The 23319-nt window shown below is 39.8% G+C and overlaps 5 protein-coding genes across 5 annotated transcripts in view; 4 read left to right on the forward strand and 1 right to left on the reverse strand.

Annotated features, from left to right (window-relative positions):
• Nucleotides 1-1970: 1970 nt before the first annotated feature.
• LOC134864890 (perforin-1-like) lies at nucleotides 1971-9064 on the forward strand. The gene is made up of 11 exons (XM_063884212.1): nucleotides 1971-2087; nucleotides 3869-4155; nucleotides 4263-4342; nucleotides 5649-5694; nucleotides 5920-6053; nucleotides 6132-6270; nucleotides 6469-6549; nucleotides 6657-6838; nucleotides 7497-7808; nucleotides 7908-8001; nucleotides 8473-9064. Exons 2-11 carry the CDS (start codon nucleotides 3889-3891, stop codon nucleotides 8680-8682), a joined length of 1545 nt encoding a protein of 514 aa, XP_063740282.1. The 5' UTR covers nucleotides 1971-2087; nucleotides 3869-3888; the 3' UTR covers nucleotides 8683-9064.
• A 549-nt stretch (nucleotides 9065-9613) lies between these two features.
• On the forward strand, nucleotides 9614-11776 carry ndufb6 (NADH:ubiquinone oxidoreductase subunit B). Its single transcript, XM_063884216.1, has 4 exons — nucleotides 9614-9893; nucleotides 10896-10988; nucleotides 11390-11434; nucleotides 11644-11776. The coding sequence occupies exons 1-4, from the start codon at nucleotides 9714-9716 to the stop codon at nucleotides 11707-11709; spliced, it is 384 nt and encodes a 127-aa protein (XP_063740286.1). The 5' UTR covers nucleotides 9614-9713; the 3' UTR covers nucleotides 11710-11776.
• xrcc3 (X-ray repair complementing defective repair in Chinese hamster cells 3) lies at nucleotides 10615-13798 on the reverse strand. Its single transcript, XM_063884214.1, is given in 3 exon segments — nucleotides 10615-12600; nucleotides 12602-13539; nucleotides 13542-13798. Coding segments are annotated over 3 exon segments (1020 nt in total). The 5' UTR covers nucleotides 13564-13798; the 3' UTR covers nucleotides 10615-12540.
• Nucleotides 13799-14309: 511 nt separating this feature from the next.
• toporsa (topoisomerase I binding, arginine/serine-rich a) lies at nucleotides 14310-18362 on the forward strand. Its single transcript, XM_063884211.1, has 2 exons — nucleotides 14310-14451; nucleotides 15536-18362. The coding sequence occupies exon 2, from the start codon at nucleotides 15539-15541 to the stop codon at nucleotides 17903-17905; it is 2367 nt and encodes a 788-aa protein (XP_063740281.1). The 5' UTR covers nucleotides 14310-14451; nucleotides 15536-15538; the 3' UTR covers nucleotides 17906-18362.
• Nucleotides 18363-19010: 648 nt separating this feature from the next.
• Nucleotides 19011-23319, forward strand: part of mtap (methylthioadenosine phosphorylase) — an 11654-nt gene continuing 7345 nt past the window's right edge. Inside the window, exons 1-4 of the mRNA XM_063884215.1 lie at nucleotides 19011-19166; nucleotides 20051-20137; nucleotides 20521-20579; nucleotides 20694-20861. Of these exons, the coding sequence (XP_063740285.1) occupies nucleotides 19143-19166; nucleotides 20051-20137; nucleotides 20521-20579; nucleotides 20694-20861 (338 nt within the window). The 5' untranslated portion in view covers nucleotides 19011-19142. The remainder of the gene's footprint in view (nucleotides 19167-20050; nucleotides 20138-20520; nucleotides 20580-20693; nucleotides 20862-23319) is intronic.

Below are 23319 nucleotides of genomic sequence, written 5' to 3' on the forward strand. Positions count from 1 at the left end.
TTGTTTTCTTTCATACAAGGCAATGGGTTTTCATTCAAACATGTACACAAAGACAACAGAAGAAAGAAAGAAGCTATAAGATCTGTTAACACCTCAACTCTGCAGGTTTGTTTGATTCATTCTGAAAGTGATATTCATTTTTAAAACATTTCAAATATATGTATAACCTTTTGTGTCCTAAAACAGCAATTGTTCACGTGATATTTGTGAGGGATATTCCTACAATCAAGGAAGATTGAACATAAATGTCAGCGTGAGTGTTCAGGCTCACACCGGGGTTCACAATGATGGAAGGACTGCTCGGTATCGTGTAAACAAAATGAAATCTTTATTGCAAAACGGGCAAGAACTTCAAGAGACCAGAACCAGGTTACAACCATGCTTTTATTCAGTGACTCATTACCTGGTTCTGATCAGCTGTCTGGCCTCCGACTGAGCAACTCCCACCACTCCAGCAGCCGTTGCACTAACCACACCCTGCTGCCACAATCAGTTCATCTTTTTACATTTTCACTTTCAACATTGACAATAGTTTTCTGGCATATGTTTTCTTTTTAAACACTCACACCCATGATCACCCTGACACATCCTCATTTTTCTTTCATGATAGGATTTCTTGTAAGTCATGAAGACACACAGGAACACCTGGAATGTACATTGGGATTTATTTATAGACACATAGATTGTCCACAGTCCACAGACTGCACTGACCTATTTTCCCACACCTCTTCTAAGTCAGTGCATTTCCATTAAAATCACACATTCAAACATAGGGGAGAGTGGGGTAAGTTGAGCCAGTGGGAGCGTTGATCCACCCCCTTTAAATAGGGAACTGTGCATATGTCATGTGACCCTAAATTCAGGAAGAAACCATCATTTCTCTTTGGCTGTGATGGAGAGAAGCACATGGCAAAGTGGTAAATGTGTTTTTTTCACAATAAACCAGGTTTTCAACCAAGTAAAGGTTCAACATGTCAGGAATAATCACTGTTATGTCAAAGCAAATGTATCCAGGTTTTAAAAGATGTATCATACATGTTGGTTATTTAGCAAGGTGTAAAAGCATGTGAATCATTTAGCTAAAGATTAGCATGAAGGACAGTGGCTATGGGGTAAATTGAGCCAGTGGTTCAACCTAACCCCCCATGATACACTGAAGTTCAGACTTTGTAGTATAAAATAATACTTCCGTATAGTTTACAACAACATGAAATGCAGTTGTTTGTTCACCCCTTTAAAGTAAGCAAGTTGTAGGTCAACCCTTTGAGAAAAGGCCATAAAATCACAGCTGACTGCAGGAGAGAGGAGAACCATTTTAAAGTGTGACTGCAGCATGATGATTGGCTGCTGGAGATGTGGTAAAATGAGCTGATTTTGTGAGGCTGAGGAGTCAATGACTGTATAGCCAGTTGTCCTAACTGAACTTGCACTTTGACTTCCTCTCCGACCCTGACCATGCCCTGCAGAGTGAATATGAATTGTCAACATTACATTTGGAGATACAGGGTCCCACGATTTAATTTAGACAGAAGCATTCTTTTGTGCATCAGTCAATCATTAAATTAAATATAGAGTTTAAACCCAGGTCAGATTTGTGTTAAAGAATCTTGAGCATGTTTCTCTTCAGTGATCGTATTGTTATGGTAAATGTCTGCTTCATTGTTCCTTGTCTTGATTAATTGTCCTTATTGATGCTGCTGCTGTAATAACAAATGAAACGCCCTTTAAAATACACACCCTTAATCCTGTCGACAAACACACACATTGTTTTTTCATGATGGGACTTCTAAAATATGTGTGTGCTGGCAGCTGATTAACAGAGGTGTCTGCCAAAGCCAGATATTTTCAGCACCAACTACCTAAAGAGGTTGGTCCTGTTTTGCATGTTTTGGTACATCCAAGAAAAACCTCCCATCAGCAAAGAATACTAGTTTCGTCTTCAAAATTCCTTGCATAACCTCCTGTATAAAACTGCCGCTACCTGCAGACTCCACAGTGTCACCATACACACCCTCGGCTGACACCCGCTCTTCATCTCCATCTCCCGCTGCAGAAGTATTTCAGACCCCCGGCTGAGGTTTGATCAGGTAACCTTGTTTTTGTTAAATAATGCACATTATTTAACCTTTTTAAAGGTTTTTTTTTAATACAAGTTTGCTCTGGATGACAGTTTGGCAACATTTTGAGGTATATTTCTGGTATTTCAGCTACCTCACAGCTTTATAATCATTTTGATTTCTTTATTCGTGTTATTATTCAATCACAAATACAACTGTAATCGTCTGAACTTGAACATTTTGGCAGTTTTTTTTGGTCTAACTGAAAAATGCATCTGAAATATTGTCACTATGGCCTTGTTTTTTACATGTTGAGTTACTGATGCCTACATTTGGATTGACTTAATTACCAATTAAGTTCATGTTCAACATTTCAGTTTAAATGCAATACTGCACCTGCCCCAGCATTTCACTTCGGCTGACCGTATCATAACAGTAACTTTATTGAACTTGTTTTAGTTAATAAAAAATAGACAGAATTGTTCAAATAAATAAAGGGATGGACGCATTTTCAAAGCATCATAGAAAAAGGGTAAACAACAAGTTTAGTAGAAACTGTAAAGTTCTTTAAAGTATGAACTTTCATCATCTTATTTTCTTCTGTTATTGAGAAAACATCAACATGGAAAAGATGACAGATTTTAACTGAACATGTGCCCTCCTTCCTCTTAATCTTCGTGTTGTCCTTGGGTCAGATTTGATCCGTTCCAATATGTTTTTAAGGTGGGATGAAGGTCTTTTTTTAGTTTCTGCCAGAAAAAATAACATGTTTGCTTACTTTTATCCATGAGGAAATAACTACGATCCATTCATTGGTTTTGGGGTTTTATTCAACTTTACAGCATCCAAAAGACAATTTTGTAAAAATCATTCAACATTTCTTTACTTTTCTAACTAATAAATAAGGTTTTTAAAGTTGCATTTAAAAGGTGTAACACAGATTTGGGTTATTATTTATGCTTTTAAAGTAGTCAAACCGGGAGGAAATAAGTTAAGAAGACAACACAAGGGTTCAAATAAAACGTATGAAAGTTTTCTATAAAATGCTTTCTGTTTAAATGAATGAAGGAGTTTATTAATAATAATAATAATTTGAATTTATATAGCACCTTTTTAGGTACCCAATGCCACTTTCCATTTTGTGAGGACAGATAGACAACAAATAAACAAACAAAAAATAAAAGGATAGAAAAATAAAGTAAATAAAATAGAAAACAGAAATGGCAGATATGGTAGAAGAACGGGGGACTAAGACGAGTTAGTGGTCAAAGGCTATGGTGAAGAGATCAGTTTTTAATGCGGATTTGAAGATGTCCAGGGAGGCAGCATTGCGGATCTCTGCAGGAAGAGCGTTCCAGGGGGTGGGGGCCGCAACACTGAACGCCCTGTCACCAACGGTGCGGAGGCGAGTATACGGGGAACAGAGAGAAGGCCCGTGTCCGAGGACCGCAGACTCCGTGTAGGGGTGTAGGGATGGAGGAGGTCTGATTGGTACTGGAGCGAGACCATGGAGAGTCTTGTAGGTGAGGAGGAGGGTTTTGAAAGTGATCCGGGACTTGATCGGGAGCCAGTGAAGGTGGATGAGGGTGGGGGTGATGTGCTGCCATGGCTTGGTGCGGGTGAGAACTCTGGCGGCAGAGTTCTGGACATGCTGGAGCCTCTCCAGGGTTTTGCTGGGAACCCCGGAGAGGACAGAAATGATGTCTGTTTGCCTGCATTAAATATTGCACTTCATGTTAACTTCATCAATACTTTTATTGAGAAATAATTCTCACTGATTTTCTTTTCTTCTCTCTCTGAATTGTTTCCAGTGTCTCTTTGGACTCTAGCCATGACCTCCTTTTCAACCCAACCCCTCCTCCACCTGAGCGTCCTGCTCTTTCTGTCGTACCACTCCGCTGTTCTCTCCTGTCAGACTGGGACCAAGAGTCAGTGTCAGTCGGCTCCATTCGTACCGGGACACAACCTGGTGGGGGAGGGATACGATGTGGTCACAATGAAGCGAAAAGGATACGCGGTGGACGTGAAGACCTACATGACCCCCGCTGGCACCTGTAAACTCTGCAGAAACCCTAATCAGGGCAACGAACTGCAGAAAGTAATTCAGATAGGCTAAATACCAAAACCAAAGCACACTAACACATTTCAGAAAACTCAACACTTGAATGATATATCGTTAACATGTTACTTTATCTTCACTTTCAGCTGCCGGTCTCTGCAGTGGACTGGCGAGCGTTCACCCGCTGCTACACTTATATCCACAGCACTGTTCACACCTCTGTCAGGTATACTATGACACAGCGACTAAATTACACTATCATAATATATTTTTCATTATATGTTGCAACCTGTGCTGTCAATCTATTTTAAAAAATGGAAAGGAGAATCTTGATTAGTCACACAAATAACTTAGAGGTACTCCAAAAACTGAAGGCAACTGATTGTGCTTATGTTACCTTTCTTTCTTCTGGCCTTGGATAGTATCTCGGCTCCGAACCGTAGTTGGGATGCTCACTGGCCTTTGAATGTCTGACTTTGGCTCGTTGTCAGGCCGGTAACCAGCCGCCCAGGCTATTTTTACGTTACCAAAAAGATGAGGAGGCGTTTGGGTGCCGTTGGAACATCCGCCGCTTTATTTCACTCAGAACGTGATAACATGTCTTCAAGCAGGTTCATAATGAGCTAAACTGGACACCTTTTCCCTCTCTACACTACACATGTAGGCCTACGCCTCATCGCGGTCGTCACCATTACACAGCCAGACAGGCGCCTTGAAACCTTGAAACCTTGAGACAGTTCTCTTTCCCACAACCCCCAGGTGCACACGTCCCACACATACCTCCCGGTTTACGTTACTAAAAGGGGACAGGCCAAGCCTGTAACACTTATTCTTTAAGGTTGATAGAAAAAGGCAAATGTTTTCAGAGTTGAGATTTTTGATTACATACAGACACACGCATTATTAAACCACAGAAATTAGTTGAGTCAAAATAAAACATTTAAATTCTGCTTACTTAATCTGCATAATAATAATAAAGTTAATCAAGAATGATAGGTTAAATTAACTCCAAAACAAAAAACATCTGAGGAGCTCTAATGCTTTTATGCTTGTATTGGAGAAAAACAAATGCACACTTTTTTTTGTAATAAAGTAATGCAAAATCTGGTAAATGAGAGGGTCGTCTACTCTAACATGCTCTTTGTATTATCGGCATGAAGTCAGACAATTTTCCAACATTTGGCGTGTGCAGTGTGTCCATTTATCATGAATTACTCACCGATGTCCAGAGGTCTCAAGTCGATGCAATGCATGTAGCTTTCGCCGATACATACGCTTTAGATTCCTGACTAAACTACGAGGGTAACTTTGGGTCGAACTTGGTAATGTGATTCATTTGCATTGTGATATATTTTTTAAAGCAAGTTTCCAGATTCATCGCGAGCTGGAACGCGTTAACGTTGACAGCTCAAGTTGTAACCTGTTTTCCTTTTTCAAGTCAATACTTCCTAACATCCACCAATTTTAAGTAATCATTAGTGTTGGCTGTTTATTTTCAATGACTGAACGAAACATGTTTTATACGTCCATAGCTCCCTGCTCAGCAGTTTCACCTCCCAGAACAGCTGGGATTGGAAGGTAGGAAAGTTTCACAGCTTTTGTTGAAAGAAGGCCTACATATCGTAATACTCATTTTACATTGTGTCATTTTTTGTTTCTTATCTTTAAATAAAAAATGTATGCATGCTTCTTGAGTGATATATTAACACATTAAGCTACCGTTGGCTCATTGCTGTAACATTTGTACATTTCCCATCTGTGGGACAAATAAAGGTATTCTGATTCTGATGTCTGTTAAATCAGGTTGGACTAAATTTTATGGATTCCAGTCTGGAGGTGGGGGGAACACTCTCCAGTGCGAGTAGCTTTGCTACAGCCAGGAGCAGAGAGGATCACTACTCCTTCAGCACCCACCGGTTCACCTGTCGCCACTACAAGTAGGGCATCAACACAAAGTATTTTTTATTTAATTTTGCATTCAAAGTTTATGAACTATATCTGCTTTTTGTGTTCAGTTTCCGTGTGCCGAGCAACCCGCCCCTCAGCACTGAGTTTAGCAAAGACGTAGCACATTTGCCAAGTACATACAACGCCTACACCAAGGCCAAGTACAGACGTCTCATAAGTGTCTACGGCACACATTATATCCGCCAGGTAAGAACACACACACACACACACACACACACACACACACACACACACACACACACACACACACACACACACACACACACACACACACACACACACACACACACACACACACACACACACACACACACTTTTATTTGTCTTACTTTCCAGTTATTGCTTTTTTCATTCTTAATGATATTCTACTGCATATGATTTCAGGTAAATCTTGGGGGACTTTTCAGGAGAGTCACAGCTTCACGGACCTGTTTGTCCAGATTAAATGGCATGTCATCAGACCAGGTGTGTGTAGCACATATACCCAATAAGTCCTGCAAATAACATCTGATATCCCCTTCATTGCTTTCGAGAGATCAATATTATAATAGTCTTATTTCTTCCTTATTTAGGTGAACTCTTGCTTATCAATGGGTTTAAGTGTAGGCCTGGGGAAAATCCAACTGCCTGCTAGCTTTCGATCTTGCAACAGTGTGCTACAGAACCAGGACACCTCCACTTCGTTCCACTCTGGTCTCCACCAACACTATACAGAGGTGATAGGAGGCAGTGGTTGGGCTGGTGAGTTTTCTCTCACCCATTGTAGCTGCCCCTGACGCTCTTCTTCTGGTCAGAATTAAACCACGCATCGACTGATGCTTAATGAGAGTGATGTTTATTTTTTCCAATGATTTAATGTCTTCAGACACAAAGTACACCAAACACCAACACCAAACACCGTGAAAAACTGAAATGAAATAAATATAACAGTCTTAACATCGTCATCTTCCAAACAAATGAATATCTTAGGCCAATATCTTTTACAGTCCGTGAATATCCATGTGGCCTTCATGAAACTTAAATATTAAATCTTACAGACTATTTAAATATAAAATGTACAGAAAAAACAGTTTTCATACCGTGTGCGCCTTCTGACCGGAAAATCAGGAGCTGCTAAGGCTTTACGGACACACTGTTGCACACATGTTGCTCCTTGAGCAGCGCAGGTCCAAAAGACTGAAAGCACGTCTTCCCAACTACTTACTACGTGTATCACAAGACTTCCTGTGCACGTCATTACGTCATTATTACGCATCAAATTATTAATTCACATTTAACCTTAACCTAATTATATATGAAATAGAGAAAGAATAAGAACATAAAACTACCTTAAACCAAAAATATTGCATGACAATAATATACAAAAATATTAATGCAACAAATAAATTGGCACACCTTTTCAGCGACAGCTACACCCATAACAACTCCGTGGGCTTCCTAAATTGGCTGAAAACTCTCAAAGATCACCCTGGTGTTATTTGGTTTTCCGTGAGACCACTGTACCAGCTGGTGTCGGACACTTCACGAAGCACAGGATTGAAGGCCGCCATAGAGGACTACTTGAGAGAAAACGGCATCAAGAAGTCAGTCAGTCAACCAAGTTGCAACTTGGTCCCAAACCTAGATTACAACTGCTGTCCCAAACAGGCCTTGAGGGGAAACTTGGTGGTGACCATCGTCCGAGCCTGGAATCTGAAAGGAGATTTGTTCGGGTTGACTGAATCGTAAGTATTGAGCAAGATTCAGAGAGAAGTCACAGTAATTATAATTTATAATGACAAAAATATTGAAAGTAATTGATTTTTACTTCCATGTTTTCATAGGTACGCCAAAATGTGGTACGGTTCCCTCTACCGCAGGACTGATGTGATAAAGTCAAATTACCCTCGCTGGAACGCTCGTTACTCCCTGGGCAATGTAAGTACCAATCTGTGTGTGCAAAGTTGACTTTTGAAGTACATTTTCCTCATTATACACACATACTTTTTACTTAAATTTGATGTTGAATGCAGGACTTTTGCTTATAGGTGAGTATATTCACAATTTGTACTTTAGGGTATAACTTGAAGGATCTGAATACTTTCAGTAGCACTGAAGTGATACTATATTTTTAATGTTGAGAAAAGACACAGCAAAAACCATATAAGCAGCTTTATCTTAATATAACATTAAAGTGGGGCTGCTGTATCTTTTTAGTGATCTTTTGGCCATTTGTCATTTCTGAAGTCCTGAATTTTCTGAAAAAAAAACATACATTTGTTACCTGATTATAAGAAATTCTGAAATATCTGAGAGACCCTTTCGTGCACATTTGGTCAACAAAGAGTCAGTATGTTATTTTAATATTGCGGTTTTTTTTAAGCTTTACTTTTTCAAATTTCATCAAAGGTGGACACAAATTTGGGACTGAAGATTGAGGTCTGGGATAAGGACCTGCGCGTTGACGACCGTCTGGGATCATGTGTGAAGTACCTGAGCCAGGGCACTCACAGATTCACCTGCTATGCCAAGAAAGGCGGCGTTGAGGTTGTTTACACTCTGACCTGCGACCGTCACCTGACTGGAGACAAGTGTAACCTTTACAAACCCTCTCCATAATGAGTGACACGCTCCATTTAATCAGAATCATATCAGAATCTCTAACAGCTGGTCTGTCTTTAATCAAGTTTGGTTTTTAAATCTGTTTATAGTCACTTGGGTTACATACTACAGTTTCCTGGTTTAAATACCTAATTACATGTTTTGGGTATATTAATAAGAGGTATGGATATTTTTAGACAAGTGTTTGACATTTAAATGAATGTTAAGTATTGTGTGTATTTCTCAATTTGAATGTAGTTGCAGATAAGTGGGAAGAGACTTTTCAATCAACTTGGAAGATAAAGTAGTGTTGTTTTACGCTGTTAAATGCCATTTTGAATTTTGGTCGTGGGGTGGGGTGGTATATGACAATAAAAATGAACTGAATTTTGGATCTTAATCTTGTACCGATTCCTCACCCTTTACTGCCATACAATTCATACATAACATCTACACTGCTATTCCGGGGGGAACATGGGGATCAAATTTGGTAATGTGATTAATTTGACTTAAATCTTGATTATTTATTGCCTTAATGTCCTTTAAAGGCAGAAAAAATGGGCTCAAATTAAGGAAGGAATTAAGATATTAAAACAATTGTAAAATTGTTATGCTTTATTACTTTTGCACAATTTAAGATATATTTTGTATCATTTCATTAAGAAAATCAATAATTACTGGTTTCATTTTTTTTAAAGCAACATGTGTATATGAAATATTTGGGTAAAATAATCAAATTATTAATTCCAAATTCAATTGTCTTGTTTGGAAATTGAAGGACAAATGTTATATTAGCAAATCTTACATGAGGAACGTATTGTTTATTTTTAAGTTCCCAGATTGCTCGCTAGCGTTGGCGTTCATGCATGATAGTGAATCCTTTCCTCTCCGGGTCAGTAGGTGTCGCACTATAATTCATCTCGTGGTTTAATCCTAGTCGCGTTTCCGCTCCCGCTTCTTCTTCGTTGGTGTGTTTGCCTTCGAAGGGGAAGTGTCCTCCATGGTGTCATTGCTGTTCTCTTGAGGTTGAATATCCATACAACGAGAACATGTCTGGGTACACCCCGGACGAGAAGCTGCGGGTGGATCAGCTCAGGAAGCTCCGGAGACAGTGGCTGAAGGACCAGGAGCTCAGCCCGAGGGAGCCCGTGGTTCAGGCTAAACCTCCGGGAGCCGTCGCCAAGTTCTGGGCTGGATTTCTGGAGCCCAAGAGCCTGTGGAGGCTTTACGTGAGTCCTGATGAACAGATGACACAAAACCCACTGATAAACAAGCCTAAATACAGTCTGACAACCAGGCCTTTTGTTAAGGTTATTTTATCAGTTATATTTAACCTGCTAACGTTTTGTGCTAAGCTAAAGCAGTGATGTTAGGTAGCCAAGTACATTTACTCAAGCACTGTCAACAAGTACACATTTGAGGTACTTGTACTTTACTTGAGTATTTACATGTTACTTTGTACTTGTACTCCACTACTTATTCAGAGTTAAGTATTGTACTTGTGCTAGATTTTTGTAGTACCTTAAGTACCTTACTTTGCAGATTAATGGTAAACGATATAATCATCACCTAAATAAGACTTTAGTTATACCTGGACTAAATTCAGATGCTTCCCAGAGTAAATACAATAATATTACCACCTTTACCACCTATGATAAACATATTAATGCATCAATAATTATAATCACAACAGGTATAATATATCATTCCAAAATGGACCAATCTGCATAATGAGTGCTTTTACTTTGCCAATACTTTTGTACTTTTACTAATTACACATTATTGTAATATTATATTAGTAACTTTAGAGAATAGGAATAAACTTAAATAAAATAACGTATATAATAAAAAGATAGGCTTGTTATCATTTTGAAAATAATACATTGTACTACATTTATTTACACATAGGGCATTAAACAAATATTGTTATTGTTCCCTCAAGGAAATTCACAAACTTCACAGTGATAAGCTCCTTCTTACCACATGAATGCATCAATAAATATATACATCCATAAAGTATATTTTATTTCACTCTAAGCCCGTGATGTAGATACATTTTGAATCCAGGACTTTTAATTGTATTTCTATATTTTGATATTACTATTTTTTACTACTAAAGGTCCGAGTACATATGCATGACCTGTTTAGGGCAGATGAAATAAACACTGTAGTTCGTGCTGTATGCTTTTTGTATGTAAAACAACTTTTCTCTCATCCCTATCTCCTTACAGACCTACAAAGCATACACAGGTGGAGTTTTCGCCATCACACGACTGTTGATTCCTGCTTGGCTTGTTCACTACGCTGTGAAATACCACATTTCCGTGAGTCAATACGCTTTATTTGTGATATTAGTAAACAAACAAGTTGTTAAAACTGCCTTTTTTGATTTAATGTTTTTAGGGCTTTTATCGTCCGGTTTAAAACATTTGATTTACGGTAATCAACATTACTTAGAAGTAGTTAACATAGATGTATTTGTGTCCTGTAACCTATTGCATTTAAAAAGTAACTTCCCATACTGGCAGTAGACTTTCACTACCCTTAAGGTAGCATACATTTAGGGTTACTTGTATAAGTAGGAGCACTTTTAAATGACTAGTTTGCTGCATTAGCTTTATCCATGTCTTTTTTTTATGACAAACAAGGACACTATACAGCACAACACATACTTACACATGCAGGTGTTGAAAGAGCAATAAAAACAATGTTCTTGTTCCCGCAGCCAAGGCCATATGGTATTGTGGAGTTGAAACCCAGGCTGTTCCCTGTAAGTATGACTCATTTATAAATGAAACAATTGTGTCGTTCGTGTTCCTCTAATCACTATAATTGTATAATTAATATAATTATTGTGAGTGTGATTAGGATGTATCTGCATGCCTGCTTTACCAGAGATAGTCTGATCTGATTGTTTAAATGCAAACACAATTAGGATGCTAATTGCTAATAAAAAATGGTCCCTGCTTTTGTGCTAAGGGTGACACCATCCTGGAGACGGGTGAAGTTGTTCCAGATCTCCCTGAGACCCATGGTCATCACTGAAGTTGAAATATTTCATTAATTTCCTGTTGTAAAAAACTGTGTATATGCCAATAAAATATTAAATTCAGTTCTGAATCTTTTTATTTCTTTAACAAAATGTTTACTGGCAGATCACATTCGTTAAAATAAGAGAATACTTTTGCTTAATGTCAAATATTTACTCAACCTTAGTAATGTAAACTGTAAATGTTCTGATAACGTAGGATACAATAATGCAAACTCTGGTACAGTATAAAGTAATCCTTGTTGGAATTCCAGATTACAAGCTGTGTGTAATATACATACATTTGCTGATTGTTTCTGCTGGTTTGATAGGACTCCAACAGTGTTTTATACTGCCATTGGCTAAACTGAAAACCATCAGTGTATGTATAAATATAAATACCACTATGTATAGTCTCTGGTATGATGTAACAATCAAATATTCAAAACTTTAGAAACTTGAAATTACATTAAAGTATGTAATATATCATATGGAATAAATTATATACAAAAGCAATACAGGAAAAATGGTTTAAAATATACTGTCCTTCAAAGAGAAACTCAAACAAATGTCTGCACAGATGGTATCGGTTTACTGCAAAATAAATAGTCTTTTGCTTGACACACCCAAGGTCTTTCATTTTCACTGTCTTTAAGCGTGCCAACTACATCATCCGTCTCTTAAGTAATATTCACACAGGCTGAATCACAGAATTGTTAACCACCACAAGAATGCCGCAAAGAGGTGAGCAATATGTTACATAAGAACAAGGCAACAATGGCAGTGACACCTGTTGATGTGTACAGGTGTATCAGGGGGAGTTCTTATTTATACTTTTATGAACAATTTTATGAGGTTTCTGTGAGGCCCCGTACACCCTCCCTCCACACGGCGGCCCCCCCGGCCCCCCCTGGCCAGATGAGGAGCGAACACCACCTGCAGCCTGCGGGGGATGCTGCTCTGGTCGCCACGGGACACCGTTCCCTGGAGACGCCACATCATCAGCCGGACCATCACCTGATTGGCCCAGGCCAACCCGAGAGCGGGAGCAACGGTGGGGGTCCCGATGTTTGACTGTGGGCACAAACTGTCCGAGCTGCTGAAAACATCAGTCACCTGGTTGATGCAGAGCACAGGTGTGCTGTACTCCCGGCTAAGGTGGTGCAGGGCGGAGGAGAAGGTGAGCAGCTGTTTGTTCCTCTCCAGCCAATCAGAATCCAGGAAGTCCGACCTGAACAGTGCTGCCACGGAGTCCACGACCACAAGACGCACTAGTCCGCGAGCCAGCATCAGTGGCACGCGTCGGGACACACACACCTGCAGAGAGGCCAGGTCTGCGGCGTGCTCGATGTAAACCCTGTCGCTGAAGTTCAGGCTGCTTATGAGCGACGGAGGGACGTCGCTGCGCAGACAGGACTGACCCTGGATCAGCTGCTGCAGTCGCCGGACGGGGAACGAGTCCTCGGTGCAGATAAACACGGCTCCTGCGTTAAGACCTCCGTACTGGGTGGGGTACTGCACAGACAGACAGATCTGCAGAGCCAGCTGAGTCTTCCCCGCTCCACTCTCTCCGGACAGTTCGGTGACCCCCTCCACAGGGAGACCCCCCCTCAGCAGCTCGTCCAATATGGGGCAGCCCACGCTGAGTTTGAGGTTGGAGTCAAACCCGCGGCTCAGGAGGGCGGTGAGGGGAGGGTGTCGGCGGCAGGCGACGGCGGAGGCGGTGAGCAGCAGCTGGGTGTCGGAGCGGGACAGACCCGAGAGCCGCTGCAGATCCGGAGCAGAAACACACAGCACCTCCCGGACAGACACACCAGCTCTCCGTACCGCAGAGATGATCCTCGGGTGAGCTCCAGCTGGTCCCAGTCCATGATGAGGACATCACGGGACTCCACTCTAAAACAAATATGTGTGTGTGTCGAGTGTTTGTTTTGCTTTGGTCCAGGACAATTTTACACGAACCTGATTGAAAAACCCCGGGTCTTCATCTTCTTTTTAGGTTTTTACTGCGGGTGGCAACCAGCATTACCGGTGCATTAGCGCCACCTACTGTATTGGAATGTGGAATGATCTACAATAAAGTAAATCATCTTAATTAACTCTGTCTTACATAATGTAATACTCTCCCTGATCCAATGATCCAATGTATGATATACTTTGCATAATCGGTTGCTTCCTGATTTCTGTCTTTAATGTTTTCTGTTTCTTCTTGACTGTATTTGCCACAGTTAAGTAACCGTCTCATCCGGGGCCTTTGGCTCTTATTTTGGTAACTGTTGGCCGGATGTGCGCTCTGTGGTACATTTGTCATCTAAATGCAAAGATGGCACTTTATAATTAGTTTAACGAATTATAAAATGCAAAAACGACATGTAAACGAAACAACATCACTGGTATGTTTTTAATACATTTCAAGTTATCTCCCAACAGAGATGTCGTTTTCTGTTATATTCTCCAAATGAATATAATCTCTAGTGAAATGTTAGCAAATATTGTAATACTATAATAAAATAAAGAGCTATTTTGATCAATGTATTTAAGGAATGTTAAATACTTATTTTGTCGCTTTTATTTTGAAGGGCGGAAGTGGCTTGTAGGTTGAATTTTTTAAATATAGTAAGCGATGGTGATATTAAGTCCGACTGCTGTTCTGGTGAAGAGTTGCTCCCGGATGACAGTTATGAAGAAATTAGTCGATTTCTACGAGACTGAGAAGGATAATCAGTCATCAACCGCATAAGGGTCTGAGAAAGCCAAAAGTAAATATTGAACAACTTTTTTCGATGCTCATAACTAGCCGTTGAGATCTTAGCCTACCTAGCTCATGTTACTTGGCTATATAGTCCTAGCTAACTCAGCTAGCTTGCTAATTATCAGTTCTTAATCTTTATTTCGAGCTTATTTAAGTGGCAGCACCAATTTACCCCTAAAAGAATAGTTTACTTAAGGATCAGGGTTGCGGAGACAATATCAACACCTAAATCGTATGTGTTTCTAACTGTAACATTCTCACACTGTGAGCGGGCACGGTGCTAGCCTAACCTGCTAGGCTCACTAGGCTAATCGAAAACAAATAAAAGTACAACAACGAGTGACAATTTAATTCTGGATTTATTGCGACATGTTCTTCTTCGTAGTAATATGTCTATTAAGATTAGCCGTAGACGAGTATCCATGTATTGTGTAAAGCACGAATAGAACCGATATAAAATTAGGACTTTGACATCACATATCACGGACTGTCACACCGTAATCATATAACACTATCCATGGAGTTAAGCACCCATGTGCTTGATTCATTACAAGACAGGTCTAGTATTATAAACGCATTTTTATAAATAACATGTAATTAAAGACGAGTATGTGTGTAGGGAAGTGTAGTGTTCTTAAATGGATGTACGGTTATTTATGACTAGAGAGAAAGAAAGGAGAGAGAGAAAGTCATGTGTTTTGTTATAACAAGCTTAGATGTGTCACAACAACGAAGAAAAGACATGAATCATTGAGAATCTTATAATATAGTATAAGAAAAAAGGATTTGTCGATGCTTTGGTGCACATTATAAGATGACTGAAATATGTTATGTGTCTACAGCAGGTGTTCATAATATGGTTGTATCTGACGTGATGGCTAGCTCAACTGCTGTTTTCTTTTTATGGTATATCATGTTTAACTTAAAGGAACATTCAATAGGATTTGCTGGGTTATGTGTCTAATTTAAGACTTAACTGCAGCACCTTATTATAACAGTATAGGATACTCTATGGCTGTCCTACCATTTTTAAGTAAGTGTGCAAATTTTCAATTTTATAATAATGTAACTTTTTTTTTTTACCATCTCAGATCATGTCGGCAATCAAGATTGCCCTGCAGCAGAGCCAGAAGAAGAGCAGAAGGAAAATCTCTGAAGCAATGTCTGCAGAGGTGTCACCGGACTCCAAGTGTCCAATCTGTTTGGATATATTTAACAACATTTCTTACCTGGATATCTGCCTTCACAAATTCTGTTTCCGCTGTATCCATGAGTGGTCCAAAAACAAAGCAGAGTGCCCTTTATGCAAACAGTCGTTTAATTCGATTTATCACAGCATAAAATCAGAGCAAGATTTTAAGAAGTATGACCTTCAACCGGTAGATAATGGCTCATTTGGGTCCTTTGGGGGAGTGCGATTTAGATACCGCACCACTCTTACAGGAGTCCATCGTCAGATGCGGGGAAGAACCTCTCCACTTCCAGACAACGGTGTTATGTTTGAAGCTTCAGCTAACCCTCCCCAACAGGAGCATGACCGTTACATCCGGCGAATGATGAGGAGGTTAGCAGCCAAGAGGAGAGCCGCCACTGAAGGCAGGGCAGTGAACAATGTTCAAGAGCAGGAAATGGTAAACTTCAGAAGGGAATTGTACCGACAGGGATTGAGGGTTCGTAATGTCCACGATGGTGGTCGCTCCAGAGAAACTTCGGCTGAATTCTTCCGAAGAAATCCTGCGTGCCTTCATAGACTAATCCCCTGGCTGAAAAGAGAACTTATTGTGCTGTATGGGGCCCATGGCTCTTTGGTCAACATAGTGCAACACATTATCATGTCGCGCATTACACGTTATGACATGGAGGATGGAGCTATTCTGGAAGAGCTCAGGCCGTTCCTCCAGGGGCGCACAGACCACTTTATTCATGAGTTCATCAGCTTTGCAAAGTCCCCCTTTAATATGGAGGCCTACGACCAGCATGCTGCCTATGACTGCCCAGCCCCTTCTTCAAATGAAGATGGCAGCTCCAATTCATCTGTAATAGCTATCTCAGAGGATGAGGAACACTTGATAGAGTTTGACCCCCCAGGAGACTCCACGTCTACTCTGAGCCACTCCATGTGGGATGATGAGACGCCGGGGCCGTCTTACTCTACGTCGGCAGAGCAGAGCAGGGCAGAGTGTCTCTCGGTCCTTGACTCAGACTCAGACAGCAGTTTAGAGGAGGAAAGACGTAGGTTAGGGGCGTCCCCACAGCAAATGAGTCCTCACAGCCAAACAGCGGTGACTCCGGGTGGGGTTGACAACGAGGAGTTTTTGTTTGATGACACTGATGACTGTATCATTGTAAATGTTGTCAAGCCAACAGCAGAAAGGACTCCTGAGCTGGTCCAGCTCTCCTCTGACTCTGATGAATCTGCTGATGAAGATGTTAAAGCAGTGCCTCTTCTACCTCAACACATCCGCTTCTCCAGCCTCAGTCCTATAGCTTCACAGAGCAGTGATCCAAGCAGGGCTGGACAGTCTGAAAATGTAGAAACAGACCACTATCATGAGTTCTTTTCAAAAGAAAGATGTAATTCTTCCACATCTAGCAGGTACAAGACATCCACCAAGTCAGACAGAAAAGACACTGATAGAAGATATGACAGCAGATCTAGGGAGAGTCGCGTGTCAAAGGACAGAGACCATAGGAGAAAGAGGAGGTCAAGAAGTGCAGAGCGCACACATTTGAACAGGAGCAGATCTAGAGAAATGGGTTATTCTCCCAGTGGCAGAGACTACTCAAAATCTGACAGTAATTATAAAAAGTCAGACATTGATCACTGCTATAAATCATCTTACAATCTGCATCACACAGAGAAGCGGTCTTACTATTACAATAGCAGCAACTACTCAAATCGGCACTCTTGCTCCAGGAGCCCTAGCAGGGATTCGCAGAGACGCGAGAGGAGGCGTTCTCGTTCCAGGACTTATTCCAGCAGTTGCTCCCCTTCGACAAAAAAGAGATCGCACAACAACAAGCCAGGTGGAAAGAGGAAATACAAAACAAGACATTTGGAAGAAGCATCAAGCAAAACCGCACTTTCCGACTCGAAAGGAGAAGAAGACTCCCCCAGGAAAGAAAAGAAAAAGAGCAAAGAGAAGCGTCGTAAAAAATCCAAAGACAGGTTGACAGGAAACAAAAGCAGGAGCCTCAGTGTGGAGCTCGTCAACGAGGATAACTCTCAGGAGCGAAGCAAGCGTCACCATAAAAAAAAGAAGAAACACAAAAAGAAAAGTAAAAGGCACAGGAGCAGTGAACGCACCGGGAAGCACTCGCCCGCTGTCATCACCATCGCCAGTGACAGTGACACCATTGCCGATGATAATACCTCCCAGGCCAGCGGCACTAAGGACAACCCAATCGACAATACCACAGATGATCCAGTTGACCCCGCCCCTCCGAACTCTGTTGAGTAGTTATATGGAAAAAGTATTTTACATCAAAGCAAAATATCTCAAACCTCATGAAACCTTGAAGGATAAGGTGACAACACATTACATGCCACTGCAAGTTTTTTCTACTTCGTCGGACACTGACGTACATACATACACAACGACTAAAACAATACTATTTTCACATGCAAAGTGCCACCATGTTCAAGGCAGAATGGAGAACGGAGTTGCCAACCTGTTTTAAGTGTCAATCTTTATTAGGACATTTTCTATAACAGATGTATTTTAATTTTTAAGGTGCTCTCAGGGAAAATATTGGTTACAGTGATTTTTTGTTTTCTTCATCAGTCAGCTATATTCATGAGAGAAATCTATTTGTACTTAAAACGGAGCAGTTCTTGTTATCTGCAGATGGTGTTTTGATTTTAGTGGTCTTTTGCATTTACCTTTTATTTAAAATAAATTGTAATGAGCAAATGTGTTTTGCTGTTGGTTCTCTGTTTTTTATTTCACATTCGAGCAGGGTAAGTTGTGGTGGGATGCAAAACTTTCTTGGTCTTATAACATTTTCAAAATATGCTAATTAATAAACACATTTCATATTTAATTCTGACTGGAAACACATTTGAGGAAACACTTTGGGAGGCTAAATTTCACCAAAACATCCAATGTTTTTCTAAACCTATAAGGAGTGAAACAAGATGGTGAGTTTTGAATGACTTTTTTTGTTTAATTTCTGAACATGAAAGCACTATACTGCTGTTTATGCATGTCTATTAGGCATTACAACTCACATACAGTGCTCTTCAAGCTGAATGTAAATAAGAATGTAGTACATGTTTAAGCCTTAGGACAATTTTTAATATATATATAAACTGAGATGAAATCAGTTTGGAAACAAATTAAAAGTACATAAAAGGTAACGTGACAATATAAGCTAATGGTGAACGGGTAAATATTCAATGATGGGTTGATTTAAGATTTATAGTCAAATGAATGGGAACATGAAGCTTTCTTAAGGGTAAGTAATATCCATTCAAATAAATTGTTAGCTTTGAAAGAATTGGAATTTTCTAAATAAACCAAAAGGCTATTTATCTTCTCTGAAATGTCGGTTCTTCCTCATGCTTTTATTTTGAAGGTGAACAGGTTGTGAACTCTCCGTTGGTCTGGCGCCGGAAGTAGCAGTCTGTAAACAGTCTTCATCCTCACAACTTCTTCATCACATATATTTTTTTTAGCAGGCAAGACCATTATCGTAATGGCTTCCACGGTGTCCATAAAGGTAAACACGTATATTTAATGTCAGGCTATAGGGGTCGCTAACTTAACTTTGTATGTTTGAACACACTGGCAGTGGGAAATCAATGAATAATTGTAGCTAACGTCAGCTAAACGTGGTTTCATGATGTGCTGCTGCTTCTGCTACAAATGTGGGAATGCAGAACAAGCTTGTAACGTTACCGAGATTTTAGGATCGTATTCTGTTAGCTTATTGGAGTTTCTATGTTTCTAATATGCAGTCCAAAAATATACGGAAATGGCTAAATAACACAAGCTAACATCTGTATTGTAACCTTAAGAGTGAACCATCTCAGGTGTATTTGTTTGCACGTGGTCAGGGGGAGTGCACGTGACAGCTTCTTTAAACAGTTATAGAAACACGTGCATGCAAAAATGTGTACCACATAATACTATATTGTGTTTGTATTGTGCATTGCCTCTTGCACTTTATTGATGTTACTAAAGGATAGCAAGGATTGTGGGTTTTTTATTAGCTACATTGAAATCAGAATCAGTCTGTTTCTAGTATCACACAATGGTCACTTTGTTTGAATGCTCTTGTATAGTTTCTGTTTGTATTGTACTGTTGCCTTTTATTTGTATCTGTCTGCTTCTTTACTTTAGGTTAGATTTACTTAATTGATCCCAATTTCGCAAATGTTTGCATCAACCACACATTGCACATAATGTGAACAGAAAAAATAGTAGAAAAAAAACCAACATACATTTCTCAAAATATAAGATACAACAGAACTAAAAGGTTAAATATATATACATATTGACAGTGAAAGGTTTCTTGTGCTTTAAATTGGCCCCCAAATGGAAGTTTCTGGCTAATAATTATGATGAAGTTGTTTATTGACATCTTTTCTTATTTTTGTATAGATTGGAATAATTGGTGGTTCGGGCCTTGATGATCCAGATATCCTGGAGGGAAGGACTGAGCGTTATGTGGACACACCTTATGGAAAGGTGAGTTGTGTTTTGTCTTCCAAACATGTAGAGCAGTGTCAACAATAAGCTCTACTTGCATTTGCCTGTTTTGCTTTTAAATGATTTATGACAGTAGTGCTTTTAAGCTTCCTTACAATAAATTCAATAAATACGTTCTCAATGCTACATGGATGATTGAACACAATAAAATTAAGTATTTAATAAAAATGATGTCAAAATAAGCTACAATAGCATTAAAACCATGCAAATTCTGAAAAATACTCAAATTAAAGTAAGCAGTTAGATGAGAACAATATAATTAGGTAAACCGGTATAATAACACAGAAATCACGTTGTATAAAGTACAAAGATAGACTTCAAATCTATTGGATTAATTGGATTCTTCTTCTTTCCTTGAACAGCCCTCTGATGCTTTAATTCTGGGGAAGATAAAAAATGTGGACTGTGTGCTTCTTGCAAGGTGAGAATGCTCTCCATGAGCTCCACCTAGTGGATACTCCTTTTTACTGCAGATATTGACCTACATTGAAGGAACTATGTTTATCTTAAATGCTGTTTTTTCTGTATTTTCAAGGCATGGGAGACAACACACCATAATGCCGTCCAATGTGAACTACCAGGCCAACATCTGGGCTCTGAGAGAGGAGGGCTGCACACATCTGCTGGTCACCACGGCATGCGGATCACTCCGGGAAGAGATCCAGCCCGGAGACATCGTCATCATTGATCAGTTCATTGACAGGCGAGTGGGATCACAAAAGCATGTTATGCTTCAGATATTTCTTTCTTTCTTCCACATCCTCACATACTGTATAGGAAACCGTAAGTCTGAGCATTTAAGATGTATTCTTAGTATATTGTTTTAAGAACGTTGAAGACATATTTAGCTAAGTTATTCTTTCTTGTTTTTTTTACTGATGGTAATCAGACAGAACATGAAATATGTTCTTGATTGCAATCGTTGAAAAGCCATCGTGAAATCCTTGTATGAAGCAGCACAAAGCGGGTTGCACAGTTCATCTACATTTGAGCAAAACTGCAAAATGGACTATTGCCAATATAAGACAGACCTTTGTGTTATTTGATCCAGATCCTCACACCATGATCATTTAAATATGTATCCAATCATAATTATAATAATCATGTAAAAGTTATCAATCCCTCCAATTGTATCGCAATATCAGCTCACGGGTAACATGTTTTCCTGGTGAGTGACGAATACCAGGTCTGCGTTCACAATCACATGCCTTTTCTTTAACCTTCTCTCAAAGGCTGTGTTTTTTTTCTCCACCCTTGTCCTTACTTTAACTGTGGGCTCCTCATAGTGGGGCCTGCTCGTACAGTACTTGAATAAATATACCTACACTTAAATGTAATTCTGTACAGGTGGTGTATTGCTCAACACATCAAATATCCTCCCACACATCTCGCAGACAGGATTGTCCAGATAGCTGAGAAACAAAGAGGGAAGGACTTAGGTTTGACGTCTTTGTCAAACCAATATTTGTCCACTCGTATGTTCAGTGGGAAGGATTATTACTTGTTGGATTTACAAGTGTCCTAGTTCACTGTTGGTTTCAGTGAGAATTGGAAATACTGCTGTTCTCTGGAAACACTTGACACCAATATACGTTACAGAGATATTTCGGAAGCCATGGCTCCTTCCTGTCTGTCATGTTTCATTTTGTGTATCACTTTCCCTGGGAACTTCACCCTTCAGTTTTCATTCATTCATTCATTCAATTCACTGAGCTTGTAGCCACTGCTACGTTTTAGTGGAAAATTGAGCTCTTCTTCACATGATTACATACTTTCCTTCATTTGTTTTCAAGTTGACTTTTGGACTGTAATTTTTTAGTCACTAGAAACCTTGCTTATTCCTCCTGCGAATATCTTTGTATTTCATTGACATATCTCCACGGTTTCTGACCTCCAGGCATGTACATCTATACCTAATGTGTGGTATCACCCTGTGGGAGTGTGAGAGTCTCTGTTAGCTGACTTGAGAAATTCCATTAAATAACTCAATATGTGCGGTGAGAGGTGCTGTGTCAGCTTCTGTTACCAATGACTGGCCACACAGTTAAACTGCCTTCCTACAGTCGCGTCAGTGTGTTCCCATGCGTACAACTGCCTGTGGCTTTGCGTAACCCGTGTTAGTGAATAGCTCCTCTGCCAACATTAAGCACAGACTATTTATCAGAAATGAGGAAGCTTTGCGTGTGTGTGTGTGTTAGGACTTGTTCAGACTTGTCCTGCAGCATGTGACGGCAAGTTTGTAAAGGCCACACTTGTGCTAACTTGTCTCTGGTGCTTTCTTGTTTTCTGTGGCTACTGCTTGCCAAACACTCTGTTAGTGCTGTCTGCTCGGTGTCAAACACCACTGTCTCACATTGACCTAAAGTGCAAATTTGACCTTTGACTGAAATTATTTTGTTGTCACCATCTAAATTGGAAAATTTAGGGAATGTATGCGAGTAAAAGTTTAAACTAAAACACATAACTTGGAAGTAGCTGTTCAACAACAACATTATTAAATCAACATTAGTGCAAGGATACACTCCAATGATGTCTCTGTTTACAACCTGATATTATGTAACTGTGTTTAGGGACGCTAAGTTGTACATAGTACTCCTTTTTGCATTTTAAGAGCAATTTAAATATTTCATAATTAAAGGTTATGGGAGCCATTCACTGCAACAATGATCCTGAAATTACATTGCAAATGAAATGCCAGGATAACTCAATTTCTGTAGCATAAACAGGCATTGTATTCTGCCCAGAGTGTGTCCCACACACTGCTGCTATTGACGATCATCAGGGTGGAGCTGCAGCTGGCTATTCAAGTAATGACTTCCAATGCCAGACTTATGAGTAACAGATTGGGTTGGGCATCGACTTAAAAGATTTCCATCCATGGACACGTACATATTTTGGATGACTGAAATAATTGTGGTTGTGATACGGCAATCCCTATGGAAATAGAGGAAAATCAAGTTATACAACGGCTCGGCACAACCTGTATTCTTTGTTTTGTTATTACCCAGTTACATAATGATCTATATATGGGTTTCACTCAACTTTAGAACAGTATTCAGAACTCTAATTTATGTAGAATTGATAAAAAATGCCAAAATCATTTCAACTCGTCTCTTTATTAAAGCCTTTATTGAATGATGACTGCTCGGTTTTTTACTCTG

This window comes from Eleginops maclovinus, chromosome 5, assembly GCF_036324505.1.
Source record: "Eleginops maclovinus isolate JMC-PN-2008 ecotype Puerto Natales chromosome 5, JC_Emac_rtc_rv5, whole genome shotgun sequence".
Classification (NCBI taxonomy): Eukaryota; Metazoa; Chordata; class Actinopteri; order Perciformes; family Eleginopidae; genus Eleginops; species Eleginops maclovinus.

What these genes read in the sequence shown, in the direction of transcription:
- LOC134864890 (XM_063884212.1), top strand. Translation starts at nt 3,889, where the DNA reads ATGACCTCCTTTTCAACCCAACCCCTCCTCCACCTGAGCGTCCTGCTC. An exon ending in AGGGCAACGAACTGCAGAAA is followed by an intron (nt 4,156 to 4,262) that starts GTAATTCAGATA and finishes CTTCACTTTCAG; the next exon opens with CTGCCGGTCTCTGCAGTGGA. An exon ending in GCACACATTATATCCGCCAG is followed by an intron (nt 6,271 to 6,468) that starts GTAAGAACACAC and finishes ATATGATTTCAG; the next exon opens with GTAAATCTTGGGGGACTTTT.
- ndufb6 (XM_063884216.1), top strand. Translation starts at nt 9,714, where the DNA reads ATGTCTGGGTACACCCCGGACGAGAAGCTGCGGGTGGATCAGCTCAGG. An exon ending in AGAGCCTGTGGAGGCTTTAC is followed by an intron (nt 9,894 to 10,895) that starts GTGAGTCCTGAT and finishes ATCTCCTTACAG; the next exon opens with ACCTACAAAGCATACACAGG. An exon ending in TGAAACCCAGGCTGTTCCCT is followed by an intron (nt 11,435 to 11,643) that starts GTAAGTATGACT and finishes TTTTGTGCTAAG; the next exon opens with GGTGACACCATCCTGGAGAC.
- toporsa (XM_063884211.1), top strand. Translation starts at nt 15,539, where the DNA reads ATGTCGGCAATCAAGATTGCCCTGCAGCAGAGCCAGAAGAAGAGCAGA.